The following is a 22,412-nucleotide window of genomic DNA, read 5'->3' on the forward strand; positions in this document are numbered from 1 at the left end:
TTCCACAAGGCCCTGAAGACTTATTTATTCCAACAAGCCGGCCTAGCTTAAATGATTTTAATGGGGATTAAATCCCCATTAAAACCATTTAAGCTAGGCCGGCTTGTTGGAATAAATAAGTCTTCAGGGCCTTGCGGAAATTGGCCTAAAACCAATTTTATTGGTTTTTTGGGTTTTAAATTGGGAATTTTTTGATTTTGTAGATTTGGGATTTTAAATTGGTAATGCCGCTGATTTAATCTATTTTAGTTTTTTCTTAACTTTTGTACTATATGTGTTTTAATTTCTGGCTGTCCACCGCCCTGAGTCCCCCTGGGGAGAAGGGCGGTATATAAGTTTAATTAATTAATTAAATAAATAAATAAATAAATAGTTAGAACAATTAATCAGTGGAACAACTTGCTTCCAGAAGTTGTAAATGCTCCAACACTGGAAGTTTTTAAGAAGATGTTGGATAACCATTTTTTTGAAGTGGTGTAGGGTTTCCTGCCTAAGCAGAGGGTTGGACTAGAAGACCTCCAAGGCCCCTTCCAACTCTGTTATTATATTAAAGCCTTTTTTTAGCTAATGCAGATAATAATCCCATAAATTGATTTAAAAAAAAAATGAAAGGCAGTTTGAAAAATAAATTCCAAAATGGCTGCTTTTTCAACAATAAGGTGATTGCAGCCCCACCAAGCTTCCAGCTCTCCGACTATTCCAAACCACAGCTCCGGAAGCTTCTTGCAAACTGCTGCTTTATGGAGGATCTTGTAGGATGATTCTAGGACTCCCCCTAATCCAGGAAAGGTACATAAACAAAAGGAATTCCTGTTTCTTCCTGTTGGTTAAGTTGAAAAAATAACAAACCATAGAGACAAGCTTTCCTGGGCTTCTCATCCATCGGCCATGTTCACAGGACGTCCGATGCCGGCTCTGAATTGGCGCTCATATGTAAAGAGGAAAAATCACTCACTTGATGCTGCTCTGTAGCCTTTTGATATCTCTCTGCAAGGACAAAAAAAAAAAAAACAACCCAGTGAAAGCTCGAAGGGACCCATCAGAGATCATCCAATCTCTCCTCCTGTATGCAGAAGAGCCCCAGGAGAGGTTTTCACACTTGTTTAAGCCACAACCTTTCCTGGCCGTTCCTATGAACAGTCCCAGGAAGGTCTTCCAACTTCACCATCAGATCTGCCCCAAGACAGAGCTGCTGCCTTTGAGATGGATGGAGGGGAAAGGGGAGGAAACAACAGCTGGGAGAGGAAGAAGATTTGCACTCAAATCCTTTGTAGGAAGTTAGCACCCACCTTTCTCCTAGAAAAATGAAATATTCTAGGAAATATTAAAAAGCCAGAATATTTCCGCTAAAAGAGAAACAGAAATCTTAAGGCAGAAACTCAGCCCCAGCTCCCTGCCCCCCAGCAGATACTTTGGTTATTTACAAGACAAAAGACCCTCACCCTCAGGACATAATAGGATTAGCCCAGGGGTGGGTTCTAATTTTTTTTACTACCGATTCTGTGGGCGTGGCTTATTTTGTGGGCATGGCTTGTGGGGGGGTAATGTGACTCGGTGGGCGTGGCTAACTTTTTTTTTTTTTTTTTTTTACTTTTAAAAGCATTTTTTCTACAACCTTAAGAGGTTGCAGAAAAAAATGCTTTTAGAAGCCTCTGACGATCAGGCAAGTCAGCTGGGATCGCCAGAGGCTTTTAAAGGCATTTTTTTTCCTACAACCTCTTCAGTTGAAGAGATTGCAAAAAAAATGCTTTTAAAAGGCTCTGAGATCCCAGCTGAGCCACATGATCATCAGAGGCTTTTTTAACTTTTAAAAGCATTTTTTCAGCCGAAGAGGTTGTAGAAAAAATGCTTTTAAAAGTTTTTTTAAAAAAAAATGGTGGGTGGGGCAAGCGAGTGGCGACTGGGCCAGGGACCGGTTCGGGGGCATGGCCAGCCAATGTTATTACCAGTTCTCCGAACTACTAAATTTTTTTGCGAACCGGTGCGAACCAGGAGCAACCCACCACTGGATTAGCCCTCTACCCATCTCACCACATGGTACCTGGGAAGATTACATCACCCAGTGGGATTCAACCAAGCCTGGGAGTCTGACAACCAATCAGGATACATTTCTTGCCACAGGAACAGGAAGCAAGTTCAAAGCCCAACAGAGGGTATAAATCTCTCTCCTTCTCTCACCTATGTGCTCCTTTTTGCCCAAGACCTCAAAACCATGTGGTCCTGTCCACCATTAAACCATCTTTCCAATTAGCCTCCATGTTTCCAGTGTCTTTCTCCCCATTTGGAAGTGAACCCAGATGGACATTTCTTCCAACACCTTCTCTGCTACTCTTTGGCCAAAGCCTCTGAAAGGGACAGAAATGGTGATGCCTCTTCCCAACTCTGGAGAAGACAGGACTGTCTCAACTTCAGAGTCAGCCGAATGGAGACTGGAGTTCTAGCAAGAGGCCGAGATCTCAGATGCTCCCCAAGAGGGCTGGGAAAACAGAAGGAAGCCCAGAAGCCCAGCAGTCTCCCCTGCTCAAAGGGGGAGACTTGGAAGGAATCCCCCCCGTCTTCTTTCACCCAGAAAAGGATACTTACTGAAAAACCAGATCCCAGCAATCACACACATCAGGACAAGACCAGCCACAATGCAGCCGATGATGAGCCCCAATTTGGATTCTGGAATAGAATTGGAAGAAAGAGCAGATAATTGAAGGAGAACTCCAAACAATCGTCCCAATTAGGGGGCAACCTAAGCCAGCCAATGGACTGGAAATCCCACAATTTAAAAAGGGCTCCTTTTCATGTTCCTCTAAAGGAGGGGTCTCCAACCTTGGCAATTTTAAGCTTGGCGGACTTCAACTCCCAGAGTTCTGGCTGGGGAGTTTGCTAGCTGGGGAATTCTGGGAGTTGAAGTCCGCCAAGCTTAAAATTGCCAAGGTTGGAGACCCCTGCTCTAAAGGTAGTAAGAAGACATCTTATTGACTATTGTTAAGAGGACGTGTCCTCATGATGCTGCCTTCTTCTCACACCTGCCCAGCATGAAAGATAGCCAACATTCATCTTGACCCCAGGGCAGTGATGGCGAACCTTTTTGGCACCGAGTGTCATGCGGAAATGTCGCATGCACACACCCTCATCAGAATCACACTCTGGAAAAGCTGAACTTCTGGGTTCTAGCGAGCATGCGTGCCCGGCTATCAGCTGGCTGGTGCGCATGTGTAGGCCGGTTTTTGCCAGTGCCACGCGTGTGAAGGGACCGCACTCTGGAAAAGCTGAACTTCCGGGTTCTGGCACACATGCGCGCCCGACAATCAGCTGGCTGGCGCGCATGTGCAGACCGTTTTTCAGCACTGCCATGTGTGTGAAGGACAGTTGTTGTCGCGTATACATGCGTGCCAGAAACCCGTAAAACAGGCAAGGCCGCAGGTGCCGGGTGAAATGACTTCGTGTGCCAGTTTGGGCATGCGCGCCATAGGTTCGCCATCACAGCCCCAAGATTTCCCTCCCAGCGGCCTCTCACCCTTCAGGGCCACGTCCAGAGGCTCCTTCAGGCCGTCGTGCTCCACGTGGCACCGATAACGGCCCCTCTCTTTGGGGTTGATCTGGATGCTGAGCCAGTAGTGGAAGGTCCCATCCGCGTTGGGGGCCACAGACCCTTGGAGGGTATCCTGCAGCCAGACCTCCCCATCTCTCCTCCAGGTGGCATCAATCTCCCTGGGGTAGAAGCCATCCACACGGCAGACGTGCGTCTCCATCCCATCCTCGGCCTCCGTCCTGCTGCTCACCGTCACCACTGGGGTCTCTGCAGAAACGGCACCACCGGAATAAAGGCTGAGGCCCTCCAAAGCCTGGAAGGTGGATGAGAAACTTGAAGGAGCAAGAAAGTCTCCCACTACTTAGTTTAAGGCAGGGATTTTCCATTCAAAACCAGCATCTGCAGAAGGTTTAGGAAATGCTCCCAATCTGGAAGATGCTCAACCGGAAAGTACTCTGGATTCTGAGTCCCTCACAGTGATTCAGTCGGAAAAAACTCTGGCAACAAATTGAGGGTTCAAGTAAATTCCACTCAGGCAGCTTTGAACTCTTGACTCATCTTGGCCTGTTACCTTCACGGGAGGGATATTGGAGATGCTCTTTTAAGTTCCCTTTTCAAAGAAAAACAACACAGAAATTTCTCCTTACTTTTTGGGTCCTCCTCCACTTCCCCAAATCTTAGGCTGCTCTAGGCCTTTTTTCAAGGGACACAACCACACTTTCAAATTTAATCAGTTTTGCTATCTAATCCACAGACACCCACCAGACAGATGCTATGTCTCATGGTTCATTTAATGGCTGCCTGGCCATTGGGACCTAACAGGGCTTCCTGCATCCTGGAGATGTAAGGCCACACCTGGAATACTGCATCTGTTGTGGCTCCGTTACCTGAGTCATCGGCAGGAGAGGACTCCGAGAGTGAAGGAGTGGAGTTGGCAAGGCCTCCCTCTCCAGGACCCTCCTCTCTGGCAATGCCTTCGGTGTCCGCCAAAGGGCAAGAGATAGGGCCGGGGCCAAGCACGTCCACGCAGCCATAGGTGGACAGTGATGAGGGAAATGAGTCTTGGCTGGATCCTCGGCAGCATCGCAGAGATAAGCGCGCGCAACAGAAGAAAAGGCGTGCCAGAGATTAGGCTGAGTCACTGGACCACACCCCACAGGGTATAAAAGGGGGTGAGGTGGCCATTCAGACTCTGTGACGGACAAAACTAACTACTATCGAGTCACATTGCATCTTTGGAAACAACATTATCGGCCTTGGATATATTTTACGAAATGGATAATTCTTGACTGTGTGTATTTTGTTTATTGAATAAAAGTTCTTGGCAAGCAGCTACTGGGTTGCTGCCAAGCGTCTTATCGGAAGAATTGGTTGTCTGCCAGTTTATTTAACCCCCGGCTGTCTGTTTGTGTGCGTGTGTGAGACGGGGACAGAATAGCATCCAGCTTTGGTCACCAGATTATAAAAAAAAAAATATTAAGACTCTGGAGTGCAGAGAAGAGCAACTAAGGATGATTAAAAGCCTCAAGACTAAAACATATGAAGAACGGTTGCAGGAATTGGGTATGGCCAGTCTAGAGAAAAGAAGGACTAGGGGGGACATGATAGCAGTCTTCCGATATTTGAGGGGCTGCCACAAAGAAAAGCAGCTTTATTTTCCAAAGCACCAGAAGGCAAAACAAGAAACAATGGATGGAAACTAATCAAGGAGAGAATTAAGGATAACCTGGAATTAAGGAGAAACTTCCTAACAGTGAGGACAATTAACCAGTGGAACAGCTTTGCCTTCAGAGGTTGTGGGTGCTTCATCACTGGAGGTTTTTAAGAAGAGACTGGACAGCCACTTATCTGAAATGGTATAGAATCTCCTGCTTGAGCAGGGAGTTGGACCAGGGTGAAATGCTCCTGGTTCAGACTGGATCGCCCGATCTGGTAACTATTTATTTATTTATTTTATTATATTTCTATACCGCCCTTCTCCTGCGGGACTCAGGGCGGTGCACAGCCGAGATAAAACATAACATATAAAATTTAAAAAACAGGTTAAAAACAATTAAATAATTTCGGCCCAGTAATTAAAATAACCCAATTAAAACCAAATTCAATTAAAACTGAGAGGATGGGATCAAGCCAGCCCAGCTAGATGGAACAAGTGTGTCTTCAGGGCCCGACGAAAAGTCCGGAGGTCTGATATCGTGCGTATCTCAGGGGGCAGGTCATTCCAGAGGGCAGGCGCTGCCACAGAGAAGGCTCTCTCCCTGGGGGTCGCCAGCCGGCACTGCCTGGTCGACGGCACCCTGAGGAGGCCCTCTCTGTGAGCGAACCGGTCGGTGGGAGGCTATCGGCGGCAGAAGGCAGTCTTGCAAATACTCCGGCCCTAAGCCATGGAGCGCTTTAAAGGTGGTCACCAACACCTTGAAGCGCACCCGGAAGACCACAGGAAGCCAGTGCAGCTCGCGCAGGAGAGGTGTTATATGTGAGCGCCCTGTTGCTCCCATAATCCCCCGCGCGGCCGCGTTCTGGACCAACTGCAGCCTCCGGGTGCACCCCAAGGGGAGCCCCATGTAGAGAGCATTGCAGTAGTCCAGGCGGGAAGTGACGAGTGCTTGAGTGACCGTGCGTAGGGAGTCCCAATCCAGAAAGGGACGCAACTGGCGTATCAGGCGAACCTGATAAAAAGCCCCCCTGGCCACGGCCGTCATATGCTCTTCTAAAGACAGCCGTGCGTCCAGGAGGACGCCTAAGTTGCGAGTCCTCTCCGTGGGGGCCAGTGATTCGCCCCCAATAGCCAGCGATGGCACCAGCTGGCTATATTGGGACGCCGGAAGCCACAGCCACTCGGTCTTAGAAGGGTTGAGTCGGAGCCTGTTTCTCCCCATCCAGGCCCGCACGGCCTCCAGGCACTGGGACATCACTTCAAGGGCATCGTTGGGGTGGCCAGGGGTGGAGATGTACAGCTGAGTGTCATCAGCGTACTGATGGAACTATAGTGGTGGGTGGTTCGGAGAACCGGAAGCAAAAATCCCTGCCCCCACCCCAGGCCCAGCTGAGCCGCACGATCATCAGAGGCTTTTTTTTTTTACTTTTAAAAGCATCTAACACTTAATAAGAGGTTAGAATATTGTAAAAATCATTTTGATATGACTTTTATAAGATATAAGGTAAAGAAGAATAAAGATATGTTTAGAATTGTTATGCAGATGTAAAAATGAGTGAAAGTGAATTTGAAACTAAATTTGGATAGATATAATGGATTTATATAGATGAAAATGTGAAATTTGAGGTAAAATTGTTTTTTTCTTAAGTTTTGAATTTCTTTTTTATCTTCTTTTTTTTTCTTTTTTTGTTTATTTATAAAAGATGTAATGGAAATTGTGAATTGAGCTTGTGAAAGGAATGTAAGCGTGGTAACCATCTATGACCGGATTGAGATTTTTGCTCTTGAAAGTTATGTTTTTATGTTTAAATTTGAAAAAATAAATAAAAAATATTTACCAAAAAAAAGAGAGCATTTTTTCTACAAATCCTTTCTTTAAAAAAAAGCCTCTGATGATCGTGCGGCTCAGCTGGGTTCATCAGAGCCTTTTAAAAGCACTTTTTCTACAACTTCTTCAGCCGAAGAGGTTGTAAATAAAATGCTTTTAAAAGGCTCTGACAATCCCAGCTGAGTTGCCTGATCATCAGAGACTTTTGTTTTCTTTTTGTTTGCTTTTAAAAGAAAACAAAAGTCTCTGACGAGACCCCCAAGTCACGCCCACAGAACTGGTAGTAACAAATTTTACATTTCACCACTGGGTTGGACTAGAAGACCTCCAAGGTCCCTTCTAGCTTTATTCTGAATGAAAGGTGCTGGAAGAGGAGGAGGATTCCTTCCAGGTCTACCAGGGAGCCAAAAAACGCTAAATGTGCACAGGAAATCCATTCACAAAGGAGGGAAAATCCAGCCTGGATCCAGAAGCTCACCTGTCTTCAGCAGCGTCTCCTTCCCATAGGATAGATACTTCTCCAGCCACCCAATGCATTCCTCCTCTAGATAGGACTTCACTCTCTGACTGAATCCAGGAAGAGCGTCCCATTTCCTCTGGGTGATTTGGGCTTGGGGATTGGGAGCCACCCAGGTGACGGTCTCCTTGTCGAAGGTGATGAAAGTCCTCCCGTCGTATCCAAAGTGATATAACCCTCCTTTGCTCCCATCTCCCCGGCGCTCACAGCCATACATCTGCTGAATCATGTGAAGGCCTGAAAGACGGACAGGATGATGGTTTTGTGGAGTTCTCAGGAGAGGCAGCAATCCGCTCCGTCCCCGCTCTGCAGGACTTTGACACCGGATAGAGGTACTGACACCTTTCCTCCCCTCGTATCTTCCTGGGTCTCTGTGTCTTCCCCAGGAAGGACTGCCTGAACCTCGCCAGGAAAAGGGCAGCTGGCAAGTCCTCCTTTGGCTTCCCCGGATAAGAAAAAGCAGCAGGGATCTCAGGAGAGAAAAGATGGCGGCACAGCAGAAGTGAAATGCTACCAATTTGGACCGGTTCGGGCAAACCGGTAGTAAAAAATGCTACCATTTTTAGCATGTGCTGGCTGAGGAATTATGGAAGTTGAAGTCCACAAGTTTTAAAGTTGTCAAGGTTGGAGAACCCAAATCCTTAGTTTAAATAGTAAAATCACCTTTTCAAAAAAGTTAGAAAAAAGCTTTTCTCCTAGGAGGGGCTCCTTTTCTTCCACCCCTCCCACCTGCTCCTAGCGGGAGGGGGGGAGATGGGGGAAGGGGAGCCACCCAACCCCTCACTCACCTTTGCTCTGATTGTGGCGATTCCTCAGGGTCTCCAGGGCTGCTCTGTAGACCTCCTCGGTCACCTGCCCTATCTGGCTCTGAGTGTCCCAATAGTCCTTCTCCATTTTCTCCATCCAGGAGGCTCGAGGCTGGAACTTCCTGCTGTTGCTGTCGTAGACGACAAACACCTGACTGTCCACGTAGCCCAGAACGGCAAAGTGGGGCAGCCCTTGACTGAGGTCTGAGACGGAGATGTAGAAATACTTGAGGGAGTGCAAGGAGGAGCCTGAAAGAGACCCAAAGGGGCAGAATTAGGGGGCTTCAGCTGTGGGACCCAGAACTTGTGAGGCAGGCGTCACCAACTCTTCGGACCTCAGGGACCATTAAATTCATACCTTTAAATCCCGCGGACCACTAATATGATCTGCCTAATGACTGGCTGGGTGGGCGCGGCTAGGTGGCCATGTGGCTGAGTGGGTGTGGCCAACTCAATGTCACTCACATCGAGGAGCGCCTTCAATGGCCTCTACTCGTCCCCCCCCCAGCCACTCCTCGCCTGCCCATCCGGACTCCTTAGGGCCCCAACACAAGCTCAACAGACTAAAAGCCTGTTATTAACATTCAGCTGTCTGCAATTACTGCAGGTTTGAATCTCGCCAAGGCTCAAGGTTGACTCAGCCTTCCATCCTTTCTAAGGTAGGTAAAATTGAGGACCCAGTTTGTGGGGGCAATAAGCTAACTTTGTATAAAAATATACAAAAGTATGAAGGCTATTGCTTAACGCATTGTAAGCCGCCCTGAGTCTCCGGAGAAGGGCGGCATATAAATCTAATTTTAAAAAAAACAAAAAAAACAGGAAGCAGTTGTTGGAGCTAAGCAGCCACCATGAGAAAGAGTTGGCAAAACAGCTCAGTTCAAATTGGATCTGCCCAAGAAGTTCGCAATATTTCATGATATTTTCCAGTTCTTTTTCTTCGACTCTGGCATCTCCTGATGTCAATAAATTGTACGTTTCGGTTTTTGACAACTGTGATATCTGGCATGTTGTGTTGTTTATTATTATTATTACTACTACTACTACTACTACTATTATTATTATTACTATTATTATTATTACTGTTGTGGATTTAATAAGACAAACACAACTTTTGGATTAATCAGAGACAATTTATATATTGCGCAATAGGTTCAAGGCTCTGTACATGAAGTGTTGAACAAAGACAGAAATTAGGTACAGTGGTTTTATACCCTTCTAGACAAAGGATTCTGTTAACTCAGCAATTCATATGGTCATATACATTTGTCATTTTTAATTGACATTTCCTAATTACTGAGTTTCTTTGCAAAACAGTTATTTCTTTTTGTAGATTACTGAAGCATAGACTCAAATCATCTTCTGACGATAAGACAACTTTTAACTCATGTGGATCCCCTTGACCTAACCAACCTTTAAGCTGTATGTCATTAGAATGTTCCTTTCTTCTGACAACTTAGAGGCCTCCTAGAGGAACCAAAAGGATTTTGACTGACTTTGTACTTTTTCCAACCGGAAGCATTGCTTTTTAGAATAGAGTGAATAGAAAGTTATCCAGTGGTCATCTATCAGAGCCCACTTCATTTACATTACTACTATTACTATTACTATTACTATTACTATTACTATTACTATTATTATTATTATTATTATTATTATTATTATTATTATTATTATTATTATTATTATTATTTCCAGTGTCTTTCTCCCAGCTTGGAACGGAACCAGATGGATTTTCCTTCCAACAGTAGAAACTTTTTATAAGGATGAATCCATGAATCGTATCCATGGAGTGGCCTAGATCGTAGTTTCTTAAACTGGGTTTGCACGGAAAAAAAGGCAGCAGCTGCACAGCCCAGAGAAATGCAGGCCAAAGTCCAAAAGGCCCGGCCCTTCCCAGGCTGAGGACTGGGAGTCCTTCTCCCTGCTCCTCCCCACCCTTGCAGCAGCAGCAGCTTCTCAGCGAGCCCCAGATCCACTTCCAGCTCTGTGCAGATTTCAGAATCCAAAAGGATCAGCGTCAGTCTGAAACCTGCCCCAGGTTGATTGCAACGCGGGTTGGAAAATCCCAAGATCCCTGCCTGACTACTGTATTGTGGGATGCTAATAATAATAATAATAATTTTGAATTCTGCAAAAGTGCACCACGTTTTTTTTCTTTTTTTTTGGGGGGGGGGGAGGGATTCTGAAACAGCAGGAGGAGGATCTGGGGAGGCAAATTTATAAACGGGGGGGGGGGGAAAGATCCCGGAAGGGGACTCACTGAAGCAGCAGATCTCCCATAGGACCAACACCAGAAGCAAGAGGGGCGCAGAGCGCAGAGCCATCCCGTCTGCAAAACGCAACTTGCGCCCACCGACCCCCATTCCTGAAATCCAACGGAGGAGGGGCTGCGAATGAGCGAGCGGTGATTGGCGGAGCTCTTTAAATCGTCATTGTTGCTAGGCGGACGTTCCAGGACCACCCACGGAGGGGTGGGAGGGATAAAATTTTGGGGGAGGGGCAAAGTGGGAGGGTTATCTGGGACTAGGGGAGGGGCGTAAGTGAGGGGGTGGGGACTCTAACACCACCACCACCGCCCCGCAAATCCTCTGGCAACTGGTGGAGGTCAGAAATCCCAAATGATCTTTGGCTTTAGATCAGAGGTCTTCAAAACTTGGCAGCTTTAAGGCTTGTGGACTTCAACTCCCAGAAGTCTCCAGCCAGCTATGCCTAAAAATGGTAGCATTTTTTACTACCGGTTTGTCCAAACTGGTCTGCTGTGCCGCCATCTTTTCTCTCCTGAGATCCCTGGCTAGAGAATTCTGGGAGTTGAAGTCCACAAGTCTTAAAGCTGCCAAGTTTTGGGGACCCCTGCTTTAGATGAAAACCCTCAAAGTCTCTTGGGGCGTCTTTCCAGTGGTGAAATCCAATTTTTTTTTTTTACTACCGGTTGTGTGGGCGTGGTGTGGCTTGGTGGGCGTGGCAGGGGAATGCAAAATCCCCATTTCCACCCCACTCCAGGGGAAGGATACTTCAAAATCCCCATTCCCACCCCACTCCCGGGGAAGGATACTGCAAAATCTCCATTCCCACCCCACTCCAGGGGAAGGATACTGCAAAATCTCCATTCCCTCCCCACTCCAGGGGAAGGATACTGCAAAATCTCCATTCCCTCCCCACTCCAGGGGAAGGATACTGCAAAATCTCCATTCCCTCCCCACTCCAGGGGAAGGATACTGCAAAATCTCCATTCCCTCCCCACTCCAGGAGAAGGATACTGCAAAATCTCCATTCCCTCCCCACTCCAGGGGAAGGATACTGCAAAATCCCCATTCCCACCCCACTCCAGGGGAAGTGGGTTGACGACAAACTGTCCTATTCCAGGCCAAGCAGACGCAAGCAGGCAGAGAGGCAGTTCGCTCACGTTACTCAATGAGCTTCTCAAGTAAGTAAATGACACACGCAGTTGGAGCAGGAAGTCAAGTTCTCCTTACCTCCCAAAGTTCAGCAAGATTGTCTTGCAAGAGTCCCAAATCAAAACTGGAGCTTTAGAATAGAATAGAATTTTTTTTTAAATTGGCCAAGTGTGATTGGACACACAAGGAATTTGTCTTGGTGCAGATGCTCTCAGTGTACATAAAAGAAAAGATACGTTCATCAAGAATCATAAGGTACAACCCTTAATGATAGTCATAGGGTACAAATAAGCAATCAGGAAACAATATCAATATAAATCGTAAGGATCCAAGCAACAAAGTTACAGTCATACAGTCATAAGTGGAAGGAGATGGCTGGTGGGAACGATGAGAATATTAATAGTAGTGCAGACTTAGCAAATAATTTGGCAGTGTTTTTTTTTTCTTTTTTTTTAAAAATATTTTATTAGCTTTAAAAGTAAAACAATGGACATTGCTCAACGTCTCTGGTTTCTAACATTTGCATCAAATTCAAAAGTAATATATTTCTTAATCTATATACAAATTTACATATCTCCTATTTCATTATATATCAAGTATACAGTATTTTACTTCCTAAACAGCTATACATATATTTAGTAAATCAGGGTAATTGTCGCTTCTTTCCATGAGGTTGGAATTTTTGCCTCGTTTAAAACATCATTATAGACTTCTAACAAAATAGGGCTTAATAGAGTTTGACAGTGTTGAGGGAATTATTTTACAGCTCTGTTTTATTATGTACAGGTGATCCTTGACTTATAATGGTGTTGTGGCCCCGCCCTCTGAGCCTATCCCATCGGAGGAAGAAAGCTCCGAGCATGAGGAAGAGGAGTCAGCCAGGCCTCCCTCTCCAGGCCCTTCCCCTCTGGCACTGTCTCAGGTGCCGGCCGAGGGAGAGGAGATTAGCAGGGAGACAGGTGTCTCGGATGAGAGTGAAGGAGAGACATCATTCCTGGACGCATGCCTCCGAAGGTGTGATAAACGATTGCAGCAGCTCAGGAGGCGTGCTAGGGATTAGAACTGAGTCACTGGACCACACCCCAGAGACTATATAATAGAGGGTGGTGGCCAGTGATCCCTGTGACGAACAAAAATAAACCTTGGATAGTCACTAAAGCCTCGTCCGAAACTGCTGAGAGGAATATTTATTTCTGTTGGACTCTTGTACGCTGAGTATATTATCTTTCTGTTGTCTTTGGAAATAAAAGCACTTGGCAGACGGTGTGTATATCGCTGCCAAGTTGGAGATAAAGACCTGGGTGTGTTCCAAGTGCTTCCTTAACCCTCGGCTGGCTGTGTTTGTGTGTGTGTGTGGACGGGGACAGATCAAACAGTTCATTTCGTGACTGTTCAAAGTTACGATGGCACTGGAAAAAATGACTGATGAGAATTTTTCACACTTACGACCGTTGCAGCATCCCCATGGCGACATGATTTACATTCGGATGGTTCATATTTATGACGGTTGCAGCGTCCCGGGGTCATGTGATCCCCTTTTGCAACCTTCTGAAAAGCCAAGTCAATGGAGAAGCCAGATTCACTTAACAACCGGGTTCCTAACTTAGTTAAGCTCCTCTTCCTAGGAGTCCAGCCTAATTCAGAAGACGGTTGATTCCCTCTTCTTTCCTCTCTGCTTATGCTGGGAATGTGCAGCGCCAAAGTCCGGCTGCAAAGAGGGTGGAGAAAACAGGCAGGGTTAGTCGGAGAGGGAACCAAGAGGGACAGTGGTGAAATCCAATTTTTTTTACTACCGGTTCTGTGGGCGTGGCTTGGTGGGTGTGGTGTGGCTTGGTGGGTGTGGCTTGGTGGGCATGTCAGGGGAAGGATACTGCAAAATCCCCATTCCCTCCCCACTCTGGGGCCAGTCAGAGGTGGTATTTGCCGGGTCTCCGAACCAGTGGTGGGTTGCCCCCGGTTAGCACCAGTTCTATAGAACCGGTAGTAAAACTGGCGGGATGCTCCACCCACAGACCCCGACATCATCAAAACGCTTCTGTGCATGCGCGGCCCTGCTGCAAACTGGTAGTAAAGGTAAGTAGAACCCACCCCTGCTCCGAACTACTCAAAATTTCCTCTACCGGTTCTCCAAACTGCTCAAAATTTCTGCTACTGGTTCTCCAGAACCTGTCAGAACCTGCTGGATTTCACCCCTGAAGAGGGGGAATCACACAGAGGGGTCAATAAGAATACAGCTGGGAGGGACCTTGGGGGTCTTCTAGTCCAACCCCTTGTTCAAGCAGGAGACCCTATCCCAGTGATGGCGAACCTTTTAGACACCGAGTGCTCAAACTGCACGTGCGTGCATTCCCAAATTGAAAGGGCATGCACGAACGCATGCGCGGACATGCAGGAATGCATGAGCAGACATATGCAAATGTGTGCATGCAGACATGCACGGATATGCACAGTTTCCACCTGCGAGGGGGCTGCTTTAGAGCCTGGTTGTTCCCTACTTTGGAGAGAAAAACACAGAGTGAATCTCTGCCTTGCCTGGATGCTCTGAGGAGAAGGCCATCATTCTCCATCATTCAACCTTCATCATCATCACACTCTTCATCATTCAACCTCTCAGCTTCAGGAACCTCTGAGACCAGAGGAGACCAGGCTATGACACCAGAACGGTCTCTAACCACTGGGGATCATGGCATTTCTGGTCATTTCTCACATTTCCATATTTCCCACTCCTGAGGGGACCCTTTGCTCCAAAGGAGGCCGGGGTCCACCATGCAGGCTCTGGGCCGCCTTCCCTGACCGAATGAAGGACGCTGAAAATCCAAGAGTTTCCAGGAACAAACACAGGTACAAGGAAAGTGATTACAATCAAACTGCAATTCCCCCCCCCCACCCCAACAAGTTCTGTCTCTGATCCCCACCTCTGAATTGGGGCTCACCTGTAAAGAGGACAAATCACTCACTTTATGCCAGTCTGTAGCCTTTTTGATGTCTCCCTGCAAGGACAAAACAAAAAACAAAAAAACAGTGAAAGCTCAAAAGAAGCTATCAGAGATCATCCAATTTCTCCTCCTGTATGCAGAAGAGCCCCAGGAGAGGTTTTCACACTTGTTTAAGCCACAACCTCTCCTGGCTGTTCCTATGAACAGTTGCAGGAAGGTCTTCGGACTTCACCACTGGATCTGCCCCAAGAGAAGTTGTTGCCCCTGAGATGGATGGAGGGGAAAGGGGAGGAAACAGCAGCTGGGAGAGGAGGAAGATTTGCACTCATATCCTTCTCGGCTGCTCTTTGGCCAAAGCCTCTGAAAGGGACAGAACGGTGATGCCTCTTCCCAACTCTGGAGAAGGCAGGACTGTCTCAACTTCAGAGTCAGCCGAACGGAGACTGGAGTTCTAGCAAGAGGCCGAGATCTCAGATGCTCCCTAAGAGGGCTGGGAAAACAGAAGGAAGCCCAGAAGCCCAGCAGTCTCCCCTGCTCAAAGGGGGAGACTTGGAAGGAATCCCCCCCATCTTCTTTCACCCAGAAAAGGATACTTACTGAAAAACCAGATCCCAGCAATCACATACATCAGGACAAGACCAGCCACAATGCAGCCGATGATGAGCCCCAATTTGGATTCTGGAATAGAATTGGAAGAAAGAGCAGATAATTGAAGAAGAACCCCAAACAATCGTCCCAACTTGTGGGGGGGGAGATTTTTTAAAAAAAATAGTTTTTATTGAACATTTTCCAACTTAAAAAAATCACAAGTGAAAAAAAAAAAAACCCAAGGAAAAATAATAAGAAGACGACAAATACAAATAGAAAAAACAAACAACACAACAGTGTAACACAAGTTTACAGCTTTCCGTATCAGCATGTATAGTCTACTTTTGTAATTCACTATTCAATATTTGCCTTCTCATAGATTTTAACAATTCTAGTAATAGTATAATAATTATATTATAATAATATAATACTGATTATAACCGTTCTGGTTATACATATATACATTTATCTTTATCTTATAGTCAATAGTTTTAGAACTTTTATTTCTTGTTTTGGCTTCTATTCTCTAGCCCAGTAATAGCTAACCTTTATTGCATCCAGGGTGGTGGGGAAGAGAGTTTTCGCCCTCCCCAGGCTCCTAGAGAGACTCTGGAGCGTGGGGAAGAGCAAAAAACAGGCCTAACGTGCCCACCGTGCCATCGCGTGCCAAAAGCAGGGGGAGCACGGGGGGGTCACATACACGCGTGCCCACATGCATAATTCTATGCGCCCTACCCTGTCCTCCCGCGCATGCGCGTTTGACCCTCCCGCACTCCCCCCGCTTTTGGCACGCGGTGACACGGTGGGCACAGTAGGCTTGTTTTTTGCTCTCCCCATGCTCCACAGCCTCTCTAGGAGCCTGGGGAGGGCGAAAACTCTCTTCCCCACCACCCTGGATGCCCTCCAGAGGCTGGAAATGGCTCGTTTGCCGACTTCTGGTGGAACTGGAAGGCCCATTTTTTGCTCTCCCCAGGCTCCAGAGCCTCTCTAGGAGCCTGGGGAGGGTGAAAACAGCCTTCCCCACCCCCCAGAGGCCAAAAACGGCTCATTTGCCAACTTCCAGAAGTCCCACTGATATGGCTCGTGTGCCCACCGATATGGCTCCGCGTGCCGTCACGGCTCTAGCCACTTGTACAGTCTACTCCAAGTTTTATAATAGTCCGATTCCTCTCTTTCTTTTAACTCCATGGTCATCCTATCCATTTCAGCACACTCAAGTATCTTTCTAATTACCATTTCATCTGAGGGGGTATTTATTTGTGTCCAGTTTTGTGCAAAAGCGATTCTAGCAGCAGTTAGTTATGTGTCATATTATGTATTGATAATTCTTACCCAATTTTGGATCTAGTATGCCTAATAGACATAATTCTGGTTTCAATTCTATCTTACGTTCCGTGATTCCTTCCAGCCATTCCTTAACTTTGAGCCAATATTTCCTGGCATTGGGACATATCCACCGCATGTGATAAAATGTTCCAGATTTATGTCTACATCTCTAACACTCAGGGGATAGGTTTGAGAACATTTTGGCCAATCTCTTTTTTTTTTTTTTTTTTTTTTTTTTATTGAAAAGGTTTTCAAATACAAATTTTTCCCCCTTTTTCCCCCCCCTCCCCCCCCTCCCTAGCCCCCCCTCCCCACCCTTCCCCCCCTGTGACTTCTTCGTAACAAAAAAAAACCCTAATTCATAACAGATTACTTACTCCCTCCTCAAAATACTGACCTTTACTTACTAAAAGTATTATAAATCCCCCTTTATCCATACATTTCAGAAAAGAAGAAGAGAAAAAAAAAAAAAAAAACAAAAAAAAACAAACACATTATACTATAACTATTATAAAATAACTCTAATTTAGCATAATAGTGTTTTATATCTATGCATTGTTGCAACAATTCAAAACCACCTTCCACTTTAAAACTATACAATAAGTCCTACTTTAATAACATTTCAAAGCGGGCTCCCCATAAAATCTAATTTAACATTTATTCCACTCTATCCATTTCCTCCACTCCCCTAAATGTATCACTTAAAAATCCCTTTTCTTAAACTAATCAGTCTGTAGCTAGCTTATTCACCCACTGTCTTACAAATTTACCATACACAACAATTCTTGATATCTTTAATTCACTGCCCACACTACTTAAAAATATATATATATATATATTCCATTATATCTAAATAAAAAAAGAAAAGACAATAACTTTAAATTTATAGTCCATATAATATCTTCTTGAAGTCTTTCCACTGGATTGTTAAAACCAACATCCATAATAGGGTGACATAGCTTGCGGATGCAACAGTTTATTCAAGATCTCCAATCATATCTGCCCCCATCAGTAGTAAACATCTTCTTATATATATAAAAGTAAAAACAACCACCCGAGTGACATTATAATTGTATTCCGTATAATAATAATTGTGGGTTTCATCAGGATTATTAATTTCCATCATCGTATTGGGTAACAACCCGATCTTCTGCATGTCCCAATGTGATTCTCTTGCCTTATAATTCAAGATAATTATAATATATTTATCAACACAAAAAGAAGTTTCAAAGTAGATAATTCAAAACCATCAATTTGAGGCTCTTTCCATGTCCCAAAATTACGGCAATGCAGAGATCTGCCACTATCCTCAGGATGATATTGACCAATATGTCGCCTCCTCTATGTTTTCACATAATCATTCATATTTTAAAATCACTGGCTTCACTGTTGCTTGGGTTAGAAATTTCTATTTTTGTACAACCTATTTCTTTTTTTGTTTTCTTTTTGTGGGTTTGACCTCCATCCTAATTTTTTGTGTCTCGCATTTCTTTTTTATCCCTTGTATATCCTCTAATTGGTTTCCATGCTTGTCCTTGCCTTGATAAATCATCACATTAAAATCAGATGGCACTTCTCTCAAATTTGTAGATAATCCAGCTGGGGTATCCGATAAATCCAAAGGCAATTTATCTGGTACAGTCTCTGTCTTTAGTTCCAGCTCCTTCTGCTTATCCTGTATTATATCTGAAGACGTTAAATTCATTTTCAACCTATTTTGATAAAATTCTTCCGCCCTTTCAACAGTATTTAACTGGTATCTTTCTCCTTGATATCTCAATATAATACCAACTGGGACGTCCCACCGGAATTGAATATTTCTCCTTTTTAACTCAGACACCAGAAAGCCAAATTTCTTCCTTTCCATTAGTATCTTAGGTGGGAGTTCCTTGTAAATCCAAATCTTTCTTCCATACAATTGCAAATTAGAATTGAAGGAATTTTGCACAATTTTATTCCTAATTTCTTTATCTGAAAAATAGATTACCACATCTCTAGGCAATTGCCTTTGCTTGGCAGTCCAAGAATTTATTCGATAAGCTCTGTCAATCCTACAAAACACTTCCTCAGGTTGAATCTTTAAAATCCCAGCTAGAAATTCAGAAGATATTTTCCTTAAGTCATCTCTGTTATTTTCCTGCAAACCTCTAAGTCTTATTGCATATTCTGTGAAATTATATTGTATCTTTAGAACCTCTTTTTGAATCCTCTGTTCCAGATATTCTACATTACCAGACTTTTGGTCAGCATCCATTTTAAATTTTTCTTCTGAACTATAATCCTGAATATTTAACAAATCATTTTCAATTTTTTGAATTCTATTGTCCAATTTATCTTGAATTTCATCCATTTTTGACTCTAGTAAATTAGTATTTGTATCCAACCGAATCATGAATTCTGGCAATTTTAAAATTTTTTGCTGCAAAAAGTCAAACTTGGATTTCACCAATTCCTTAATTTCCTGCTTAAATTTTTCAAGTTGCTGATTCACAATCTCATCCCTTCTTTCAATCTCCTCTAAGAGAAATTCTATTATATTAAAATCAGGTTTCTGGGACTGAAGAGTTAAAACACGTTGCTTTAAATTCTTAGTGGGGGAATCCCCCCCACCTATTTGTTTGTCTGACTTCACAAGCCTCAGTGCCATGTTTCCGCCTAAGCAGGCTTTGTTAGAAGAAAAAAAAAAAAAAACAAGACAAAAGACTTCCAGCCAGCAACACTCAAGCCTCCAGGGAAAAAAGAGAAAAACAAAAACAGGAGCGGAGTTTTGTCTACAAATGTAGCCAGTGGTATTTATTCCGCTACATTGTAATAATAAAAAACGGAAGAACTTTCCCTCTCAAACTCTTCTCCAGCCACGGCAGACGCCATTTTAAAAAGAAACTTTTTTCCTCTTTCTCTTCCTCTATTCTCTTAAGTAATTTTTAAAAGATAAGTAAAATACTTGCGCTTCAGTATTACAGGTCCAGCTCACATTTTCTTTGAGTAATCTGTCAAATTCGCAAGCTTGCTTTTGACGCCTGGCTCTGCATTAGCAGAGGTCTCCCAAAGCCCGGAGCAGCGGCTGGGGATATGGGGCATCTCATCCGCTCCATCCCAAAAGTAAAAGAAAAACTTTTGGGACTCTGCAGAGAGTTCTACCCACCCCTGCCGGCTCTATCTCCGTTTCCTCATGGGAACGGAGTTTTTTCGAGCCGCCGTTCCGTTGTGAAGGCGGCTCTAACAGGCAGTGGAAGCTGACGATCCCAAAGGAACGTCTGGCGGCGGCCAGCAGCAAACAGGAAGTCCAACATTTTGGCCAATCTCGATGGGGGTAGATGCCGTCAGTAGAAGATTTTATACAGATTCTCCTTATAGGCTACCGCCATCGTAGGGAGAGATCTAATTCAACCAACGGACTGGAAATCCATCAACTTATAAAGATAAGGGTTCATTGTCATGTTCCTCTAAAGCAGAACTGTCAAACTCCCGGCCTGTGGGCTGGATGTGTCACGTGCTGGCCACACCCACACCCGGTTTAGCGAAGGGGAGAATATGTCACGTGACACCTTCATGATATGTGTTTGACACCCCTGCTCTATAGGTAGCATGAAGATGCCTTGCTGACCATTGTTTGAAGATGTGTCCTCATGACGTTACCTTCGTCTCACACCTGCCCAGCATGAAGGCAGCTGACAGTTATCTATTGCTGTTCAGCTCAAAAGCAGCATTTTGAAATCTTGTGACACTCAGCAGTTTACAGAAACAAAAACTGCAGCAGCAGAACAATATAAACAACTTTTGGAAATCAATAAAAACATTTGTGTTCTTTTTAGAGGCTGCCCCAGTATGTCACGATCATCCTAGTGGATCAGGGGTGGGTTCTAAATTTTTTTACTACCGGTTCTGTGGGCGTGGCTTATTTTGTGGGCGTGGTCTGATGGTCATGTGACAATTCTTTAGGATTTAGCAGAGGTACTGGTCTACCAGGCTTTTAACTGCTTGCAGAGCTGTACCGGTCTACCCATTTGTTCTTGGAGGCATTGGTCTACCCATTTGTTTTTTGAGCGCACTGGTCTACCACCACACTGCATTTTAACACTGATCAGCTGTAGGGCGGACCTTTGAAGCCCTGCGGCAAGAATTTAAACAGTTTTTTTCCTTTTAGCCAATCAGCTGGGACTCGGGAGGCAGCGAATAGATTGGGGCGGGGCTAAATAAAAGGTAAGAATAATGCGGGGGTGGGTGGGAGGGCCCAGCTCCCGAACAAAGAGAACCGGTAGCGGTGACATCATATCGTCACCGCTACCGGCTCGGCCGAACCGGGCTGAACCAGGAGGAACCCACCACTGTAGTGGATGATCACTTGAATATGAGCCAGCAGTGTGGAGCAGCAGCCAAAAAAAGCTAGTACAATCCTGGGTTGTATAAGCAGTGGCGTAGAATCAAGATCACGTGAAGTATGAGTGCCACTTTATAAAATCCTAGTGGATTTGGACATTCCTTGGACAAGGAACGCTTTGAAGATGAGAAGGGCCCACATTGGGTAACAAACTTTGTCTCTGATTGGCTTCATGAGTGTGTTGAGATATCAGCCACACTCTCCCCAAGTGTGGCTTTTTCCTTGCATGCTTTCTGCCTGTATACTGTGAAAACTGTCCACCCAGCTGTTTTGTTTTGGCCAAAATAAAAGCTGTTACTTTTTTCAAGACTCTGCTTGAGTCTCTCTCATCGGCACTATTGGGGGACTTTTTGGACATTTTGGACCTTACAACGGGGAAAAACCAATGGATTAAAGCTCAAGTGTGCTCACATCTGGACACATCTGGCGTCAGATTCCTTTCCCTCAATCCTCCATCTGGAAAAAGACGCCAGCTTTTCCCTCCCAGCAGCCTCTCACCCTTCAGGGCCACGTCCAGAGGCTCCTTCAGGCCGTCGTGCTCCACGTGGCACCGATAACGGCCCCTGTCTTTGGGGTCGATCTGGATGCTGAGCCAGTAGTGGAAAGTCCCATCCGCGTTGGGGGCCACAGATCCTTGGAGGGTGTCCTGCAGCCAGACCTCCCCATCTCTCCTCCAGGTGGCATCGATCTCCCTGGGGTAGAAGCCATCCACTCGGCAGACGTGCGTCTCCATCCCATCCTCGGCCTCCGTCCTGCTGCTCACCGTCACCACTGGGGTCTCTGCAGAAACGGCATCACTGGAATTAAATCTGAGCCCTTCCAGAGCCTGGAAGGTGGATGAGAAACTTGAAGGAGCAAGAAAGTCTCCCACTGCTTAGTTTTAAGGCAGGGATTTTCCATTCAAAACCAGCATCTGCAGAAGTTTTAGGAAATGCTCCCAATCTGGAAGATGCTCAACCAGAAAGTACTCTGGATTTTGAGTCCCTCCCAGTGATTCGATCTGAAAAGTGTCTGGCAACAAATTGAGGGTCGAAATAAATCCCACTCAAGCTGCATTGAATTCTGACTGATCTTGGCCTGTTCCCTTCATGGGAACTGCTCTTTTAAGATCCCTTTCAACAGAAAAGCAATACAGAAGATTCCCCCTACCTTCTCCACTCCCCCAAATCTTAGGTTGCTCCAGGACTCTTTCTGAGGGAGACAACCACGATTTCAAGAGGAGGAGAACCAGAATCAAAGCAAGGGGCTCAGGGCTTTGGGAATTTCACGCTGGTTAATTTGGAAAAATGGTTCTGCAAGGGTCAGGGGTCAGCAACCTACAGCTCCGGAGCTGTACGTGACTCTTTGGGCCCTCTGCTGTGGCTTCCTGTCAGGTGATCCCAACACTGGCTGGGCCCCGCCCCTCACCCTCCCCTGCCAGTCACTCCCCATCTGGCCTGAGAAGATAAGGGCAAT

General features: G+C 45.4%; 1 protein-coding gene and 1 long non-coding RNA gene across 2 annotated transcripts in view; one reads left to right on the forward strand and one right to left on the reverse strand.

Annotated features, from left to right (window-relative positions):
* Nucleotides 1-613: 613 nt before the first annotated feature.
* LOC117662607 (uncharacterized) overlaps nucleotides 614-22,412 on the reverse strand; it is a 33,135-nt gene continuing 11,336 nt past the window's right edge. The window contains exons 3-12 of the mRNA XM_087885256.1: nucleotides 21,456-21,737; nucleotides 15,260-15,340; nucleotides 14,829-14,926; nucleotides 14,660-14,716; nucleotides 10,592-10,757; nucleotides 8,314-8,580; nucleotides 7,487-7,762; nucleotides 3,509-3,790; nucleotides 2,584-2,664; nucleotides 614-987 (exon numbers count right to left, since the gene is read on the reverse strand). Of these exons, the coding sequence (XP_087741382.1) occupies nucleotides 893-987; nucleotides 2,584-2,664; nucleotides 3,509-3,790; nucleotides 7,487-7,762; nucleotides 8,314-8,580; nucleotides 10,592-10,757; nucleotides 14,660-14,716; nucleotides 14,829-14,926; nucleotides 15,260-15,340; nucleotides 21,456-21,737 (1,685 nt within the window). The 3' untranslated portion in view covers nucleotides 614-892. The remainder of the gene's footprint in view (nucleotides 988-2,583; nucleotides 2,665-3,508; nucleotides 3,791-7,486; nucleotides 7,763-8,313; nucleotides 8,581-10,591; nucleotides 10,758-14,659; nucleotides 14,717-14,828; nucleotides 14,927-15,259; nucleotides 15,341-21,455; nucleotides 21,738-22,412) is intronic.
* Nucleotides 11,700-13,020, forward strand: LOC148115860 (uncharacterized). Its single transcript, XR_015731796.1, has 2 exons — nucleotides 11,700-11,755; nucleotides 12,513-13,020. It is a non-coding gene; the product is annotated as an uncharacterized LOC148115860 (long non-coding RNA).

The sequence above is a fragment of the Pantherophis guttatus genome, chromosome 2, assembly GCF_059756535.1.
Source record: "Pantherophis guttatus breed Tessera chromosome 2, ASM5975653v1, whole genome shotgun sequence".
Classification (NCBI taxonomy): domain Eukaryota; kingdom Metazoa; phylum Chordata; class Lepidosauria; order Squamata; family Colubridae; genus Pantherophis; species Pantherophis guttatus.